Source organism: Lactuca sativa, chromosome 5 (assembly GCF_002870075.4).
Source record: "Lactuca sativa cultivar Salinas chromosome 5, Lsat_Salinas_v11, whole genome shotgun sequence".
Lineage (NCBI taxonomy): Eukaryota > Viridiplantae > Streptophyta > Magnoliopsida > Asterales > Asteraceae > Lactuca > Lactuca sativa.
In genome coordinates this window covers 330,891,383-330,898,600 of record NC_056627.2, presented here as the reverse complement: position 1 = coordinate 330,898,600, position 7,218 = coordinate 330,891,383, and the positions used below count along the sequence as shown (strand labels likewise).

The window sequence follows — 7,218 nt, the reverse complement described above, 5'->3', positions numbered from 1 at the left end:
TACATATTTATGTATGAACATATGTATGTTATGAACATATATGTATTCTTACTCAAATAACTTGGTTTCGTAGACACCTAAACTATTAAGTGTGTGATGATCTAAAGTTTTTGTACTAAGTATTTAATAATTTAAAGTATCAGAAGCAATTAAAGCTCGTACATAGGCATTCAAGTATCAGAAGAATAGAAAGTATAAAAATCCATGTTAATATACACAAGTAAAATAACTGGTTTTTCTGTTAATATTACCGAAAATTTATAATTTTCAAAAATCTGGTCATTTACTAGATAAATTATCGAAGTCGAGGGACTAAAATACAAATCAAAGTCAAGTTGAAGCACAACTTACAAGTAAAGAAAGAAATCAAAAAAGACCGCAGCGATCACGTTCACGTGTAGATTCCAAACCAGTAGCAGCTTCAGTTCAAGAACACGGAACACCCACTAGTATGTGCTTTTTCGAGATTGATCCTGCACAAATTAAGATAAGTTCGCTACTGAATTCGAGTTTGATTTGCAGTTCGAGTCCCAAACTGACAACGAATTTAGTGAGTGTAGGAATGCGGGATTGATTCGATGTTGGTCCAACAAGATAGTTCAGTCCCCAAATCCAAACCCCAGAACCCTAAATCATCATTGTTTCCAAGGACTCTTCGAAATCGATTTTCCCCATCTAAATCACTCGATTTCTCCACCTGGTTTTCTGAAAACCTCTACAAAATCATCACAATTGCCTTCCTGATCGCCTCCGTCGCAGCCGTCTTCTTCCTTCGTAACATCAGCGACTCTGCCACCTTCTTCTGCTTCCAACAAGAAGTCAAACAAATCGAAACCATCATCCATTTCCCAAAAATCAATTACGATTCCATCCTACCCATCACAGATAAGACAACCCCTTATTCGAAATTCAGATCAGACCAATGGATCATCGTTTCGGTATCAGATTATCCATCAGATTCGCTTAAGAAACTCCTAAAGATCAAAGGGTGGCAAGTTCTTGCTGTCGGAAACTCAAAAACTCCTAACGATTGGAGTCTCAAAGGTACCATCTTCTTATCCCTCGACGATCAAGCAAAATTAGGGTTTCGCGTTGTTGATTACTTGCCTTACGATTCATACGTTAGAAAAACTGTGGGGTATTTGTTTGCTATCCAACATGGTGCCAAGAAAATCTTCGACTTCGATGATAGAGGAGAACTGATTGATGATAACATCAACAAACATTTCGATATTGAATTAGGTCAAAACGCTAAAAAACAGATCATATTACAATATAACCAAGATAACCCAAATCGAACTGTTGTAAACCCTTACATCCATTTTGGCCAAAGATCCGTTTGGCCAAGAGGATTACCATTAGAGAATGTAGGTCAAATTGAACACGAAGAACACTACAACGAAGTCCTCAGCGGGAGTCAATTCATCCAACAAGGGATTTCCAACGGTTTACCCGACATCGATTCAGTCTTCTACTTCACACGAAAACAAAATCAAGAACCATTCGATATCAAATTCGATGAACACGCACCAAAAGTTGCATTTCCTCAAGGAACAATGGTACCCGTGAATTCTTTCAACACAATCTTTCATTACTCTGCATTCTGGGGCTTAATGCTTCCTGTTTCAGTTAGTTCCATGGCTTCCGATGTGCTACGTGGCTATTGGGCACAACGCCTTTTGTGGGAAATTGGTGGTTATGTGGTTGTTTATCCTCCTACTGTTCATAGATCCGATAAATTCGAATCATACCCATTTGCAGAAGAGAAAGATCTTCATGTAAACGTGGGTGATCTGATCAAGTTCTTGATTTCTTGGAGATCAAACAAGACCGGTTTGTTTGAAAAGATTCTTGAATTGAGTTACGCGATGGGTAAAGAACGGTTTTGGAGTGAAAAAGATGTGAAATTTACAGTTGCATGGATTCAAGATTTGGTTTCTGTGGGTTATTTGCAGCCTCGTTTAATGGGACTTGAGTTGGATAAGTTGAAAAGAGGAGGTGTTGTTAATTATGGAGATAGGAAGGATTTTGTGCCTCAAAAGTTACCGAGTGTTTATCTTGGAGTTGAGGAAACGAGTACAGTAAATTATGAGATTGGGAATTTGGTGAGATGGAGAAAGAATTTTGGGAATGTTGTTCTTATAATGTTTTGTAATGGAGATGTTGAAAGGACAGCTTTGGAATGGAGATTGCTATATGGAAGGGTATTTAAGTCTGTAATTATTTTGGCAAATAAGAAGAATCGTGAGCTTGTTGTTGAAGAAGGTCACTTGGATCATTTATACAAGTAAGTTCCTACTTCTGTCCTTTTTCCCATCAAGATAAATGATTTTTAAAAAATAACAAAGGGCAAATTAGTAAAAAGTTGGGACTTTTGAGAATGTTTAATCCTGTTTGGCTAGTATAGTGTATAAATTTTGAAAGATTGAGCTCATACTGTCTTGCATTTTAAATAGTGATACGGTAAACTGATTTCACCAAGGCAAGGGTATTTTAGACATTTGGGCAGTAGTCAAATTAGTTTGTTTTTGTGTGTGGCAGGCAACTTCCAAGATTGTTTGATAGATTTGAGAGTGCAGAAGGGTTTTTGTTTGTACAGGATGATACGATTCTTAATTACTGGAACTTGGTCCAAGCAGACAAGAATAAGCTCTGGATAACAGACAAGGTACTGAGAATTACTATGTTCGACTTTATTTTATAATAGTGTTTGACTATTAGTCAGATGTCTATAGTACCCTTTAGTAGCTACAAGATAAGAGAATCTTGTAGATTAAATGACATTGGATCTTTGCTCAAGAAAAGAAAATGATTGACCGATTTACCCCTGGTGTACGTTTGAGAAAGAAATTGATTTGACAGATTATTTACCTGATTTCCGATTGAAAAGAAAGGGATCTGACTTATATATATATATATATATATATATATATATATATATATATATATACCCCTTTGCTTAAGGAAAAAAAGTGATTTGACCAATTTACCCCTCATGTCAGGTTAAAAGTAGAAAGTAATATGACCGATTTAACCTTGGTGTCTGATCAAAGAAAGAAAGTGATGCGACCGATTTACCCCTTATGTTAGTTGCAAAAAGTAAATGATTTGACCGATTTACCCTTTTGTTTGTGTAGGTATCAAGATCTTGGAGCACCGTTCCATACGATGGCAACAAGGATTTTCACGGAAAACAAGCGGAGATGGTGAAGGAAGTCGTGAGCTCAATGCCGGCTCATTTGCAGGTCAGTTACAAGGACCACACGGTCAACCACGACTCGACCCTCACCATTTGCGGTTCGGAGGTCTTCTATATCCCTCGAAGGCTCGTGGTTGACTTCATTGACCTTGTAAACCTTGTGGGTGATCGTGATATCCACCAGAAAGTCGCGATTCCGATGATGTTTATAGCAATGGATTCCCCCCGGAATTTCGATTCCGTGTTTAAGAAGATGGTATATAGGAAGAAACCACCTAAAGACATTTCCATCAGTTTTTATTCTCCGGAAGCACCTGCGGTTCACCCCATGGTGGTTTTGAATGAGGAAGACTTTATAAAGCTCATTAGAGTCATGGCGGCAGGTGATCCCATGTTACTGGACTTGGTTTGAACAAACATTGCATAGGGTGTTGTACCCTTGGCTACGATTTTTGTACCATTCTTTATGTAGATTGTAATTGTTTTCTTATAGATTCTTGATAGATGGATGTTTATTTGTGTTTTTTTTAAGTGAAGAAAGAGGTGGAGTTGGAATGCAGTAAAATCTGTTAGTTTTAGAAAAGTCCCTTTACTATTGTCTAACCTTCACAGCTCATCCATTATGGGGGGGAAAAAAAAATATATATATATATATATATATATATATATATATATATATATATATATATATATATATATATATATATATATATATATATATATGGAGTTTTTTTTTTTTTTTAAAAAAAACGACTTAACAAGAACATCAAAAGCTATGTATTTTTAATCTATCATTTATCCAGATTATAAGCATGTAAGAAGGAAAAATGGAGTTTCAACACGTTGCAAGCCATAGTTGACCATAAAAGTCTATACCTAAACCACATTCCAAAATTTAAAGCCAAGCCAACCAACCCTTTTACAAAGCTTAGAGAAAACTCCAAATCCTTAGGCAACAGATTGCCATGGATTCAGTAAATATAGCTCTGGGAAAAGAAATTACATAACAAAAAGAAAGAACAAGTAATAAAGATGCTTAGGAAACCTTTTGGTTGAAAGTTAATCCACATCCATATCAAGAATGGCTTCATTCAGGATTTTCTGAAGCTCTTTCACTCTTTGTCTTGACAATGCAATACAATCCTGCACCCATTCCAAACCAAATTCCCTCAATATCATTCACTAATAGCAATGCACTTTCATTTATTATTGCATAATGTCAACAAAACAAGACAATTCTTATTGCTATATTTTATAAAAGTGCATTGCTGTTTCTTGGTATTTGAAAAGTGAAGTTGTGGGCTGACCTGGAGCACAGACTCATAGGCAAGAGCCGGACCACCTGGCTTGTAAAGAGACACGAGTTGACAAGATGTGTCCAATACAATTGTGATCAATGTATCCATGATGGATTCTTCCTCAGCCGTTGGATCAGCCAAGATGTAGTTCTTGTGAAGTATGCAAGTCAATGCAAAAGGAATGCTTCTCAATTTAAGCTTTCTCTTCTCCTCATTCACTGGTTTGTTTTTTGCCTTCTCTCCATTTTCCTTGGAAACAACCACAATTCTTCCATCATCATTCAACGACACCACCGGAATTTGCACTGCAACATCACAAAAGTTTGACCTCCATCTTGACTTTTTATTTTAATATTTCATTGTTTTCGGCTATCTTTTCCTTCGTTTTTTCCAATTAGGCAGTTGCTTAAGGTTATTGATTCAGTGGCACACACACTAATATATGACCATGGCTATAAAAATATACCCCAAAGTCGACTAACATGAATACAGGAAATCAGAAATGTCAAAACTCAAAACAACTTACAATGGGAGAAAGCAGCAGCTGCAGCAAGTAGGGCAGCATCAAATAGTGCACCATCAGCATCCAAACAGTATATATCCTGGAAAAGCAACATCATTTCATACAAATTTAATTTAGGAATTCATCTGAAATAGCATGAATGTAATGATTAGTGAAATTTTTAGATGATAATTACCAGGTATGCCATCCAAGCAGCTTTGCCACTGACCAATGACAACTCTTTTAGATCAATCATCCCAGAACTGTAATAAACAAAGTATAATGACTTAATCACTATTCACTACAGTAAATAGTAAAGTAAAATTACTTTTCTGTATTTTGCCCTATTCCTAATATTTCTTTAAAGAATAGAATAACCATTAGCACCTAGTCACCTACAAGTGTCGCCTCAAAGAATTTACAAAGAAAGCAAATATGGTCTATCATTCTGAAAGATACAATTCCCATGCCTCATTGACTATGGGGTCCAAGTAAATCTCAAAAAGGGTAACATGTAACAGTTTTCAAATGTTATAAGTTCTTGAATATGAGAATAAAGATCGAAAGATTGCCTAATGATAGTGTCAGATAACTGCTTGGACACAACAGGTGCAGCTTCAGCAGGTCTGCCAGGCCTAACAATAGGAGAACAAATTGGAGGCATGTGGAAATCTATGGCTGGAACAAAAGGATACAACATCAGATACAAGAGGGATAATGTGATTAGAACAATGAAGCAAAAGAATTGCAGATATAAAGTGTGTAGTCAAACCTACACAGCCTTCATCAGGTGCTTCCTTTGAAGGTGTCATGACTTCCATTTTAATGGCAGCTAACATAGTCTGCAAGAACAACAGGAGAGAAGATAATGCATCTTCTTTGAGTTGATAATGGTGTATATAGAATATAGAATAAAGATAAAAAAAATATTAGTTAAGTGGGTGAAACAGGATGTACAGTGCAGCCTATCTTTGCTAGTGCTGATCCATCCGCAGATGCCACTGCCCCTAAATTACAAGTGGGAAGTCGAAGTATCAGTGTTGAATGTTAAAGAAGCATATAACTGTATATACAAATTGAATAAGAACATCGAAAGTTGGTAAAATTAGACTAACCTAAAGCCAATGACGTTTCTCTGGCTTTACCAAGTGACCTGGCATCGGGCCTTACGGACTCGAGCAAATGGCGCTCGTGAAATCGTAGAGGAAAAAGTCTTCTGAAAGCATCAACCTCCATCTCTGATGACAAGTCCGTCGCGCCATTCGCAGAACCCACCATTTTCCTCTCTCTTGTACAATTAAAATGCATACAAAAGAACACAATTAGCAATTTATTCACATATGATTCCAATGAAGTACATGTATTGAAAACCCTAGAACCAAGATTACAAGGAAATCAAAGGCAATCCGTCCACATTGAAGTACAAAACGAACAGATAATTTCACGTAATTAAGAAGACATGAAGAACTGATAGGTTTAAGGGATACATACAAGAAGAAAAGCTGGGAAAATCAAACCTAGAAGAAGGATCGATCAGCGAAAACAAAGGTAATGTGAAAGAGCTGAAACTGGCCTGTTTCTCCACGGTCGGACAAGGTATATTACTCCGCGGTCGAACAAGGTTTGAGAAGGGGAGAATGAACAAAAGTGTTTTGGTAGTCTGGGTGTCAGCCGATGTTCAAAATAGGGCGGGTTTGTTGGAGTGGCCCAACAAGCTTTTCGGGTCGGGTGTATTGAGGTTTGGATGTTTTATGATGGATTGATGGGTATTTTTATTTTTATAACTTATATAATATAATATAATATAAAGTTAACCGATCTTATATTTTGCAAGTTGTAAAAATCAAAATCAGCCCTAGCCCGTTGTTATTGAGTAGGATTATGTTATTAGCCAAATAAATCGAATTTGATAAAACTCAGACATATAGGAGTCAAAATTAATATAAAGTTTCATTTTATATAATACCTTACTTTTCTACGTGCTACTCCGCCTACATGTAGAGATGATGAGCTCCAAACCCATCGGAACTAGACCAATTAGAATCAGAATCAGTATAAGCTAAACTGGTTCGAGTATCGATTATTAATACAAGCCTAAAATGGGTTTCGGGTATAGTGGATCCGGGTAAAACAGTAAAGAGAATCGGACCCGAAAGTTTAAATTTGAAAAGCTAAAAAACTTTCAACTTTGATACTCCAACTTCAGAGACTGTAAGGGC

At 36.6% G+C, this 7,218-nt stretch overlaps 2 protein-coding genes across 3 annotated transcripts; one reads left to right on the top strand and one right to left on the bottom strand.

Annotated features, from left to right (window-relative positions):
- Positions 1-298: 298 nt before the first annotated feature.
- Positions 299-3,782, top strand: LOC111887599 (probable glycosyltransferase STELLO1). The gene is made up of 3 exons (XM_023883771.3): positions 299-2,287; positions 2,542-2,668; positions 3,138-3,782. Exons 1-3 carry the CDS (start codon positions 579-581, stop codon positions 3,609-3,611), a joined length of 2,310 nt encoding a protein of 769 aa, XP_023739539.1. The 5' UTR covers positions 299-578; the 3' UTR covers positions 3,612-3,782.
- A 258-nt stretch (positions 3,783-4,040) lies between these two features.
- On the bottom strand, positions 4,041-6,672 carry LOC111887596 (uncharacterized). Of its 2 annotated transcripts, none has more exons than XM_023883767.3 (9): positions 6,517-6,672; positions 6,115-6,287; positions 5,957-6,006; positions 5,772-5,841; positions 5,572-5,677; positions 5,196-5,262; positions 5,024-5,099; positions 4,507-4,802; positions 4,041-4,342 (listed from the first exon to the last, which is right to left on the bottom strand). In XM_023883767.3, the coding sequence occupies exons 2-9, from the start codon at positions 6,275-6,277 to the stop codon at positions 4,259-4,261; spliced, it is 912 nt and encodes a 303-aa protein (XP_023739535.1). In that variant the 5' UTR covers positions 6,278-6,287; positions 6,517-6,672; the 3' UTR covers positions 4,041-4,258. The 2 variants fall into 2 exon arrangements, with proteins under 2 accessions (XP_023739535.1, XP_023739536.1); XM_023883768.3 differs by having other exon boundaries at positions 6,491-6,645.
- Between the last annotated feature and the right edge of the window lie 546 nt (positions 6,673-7,218).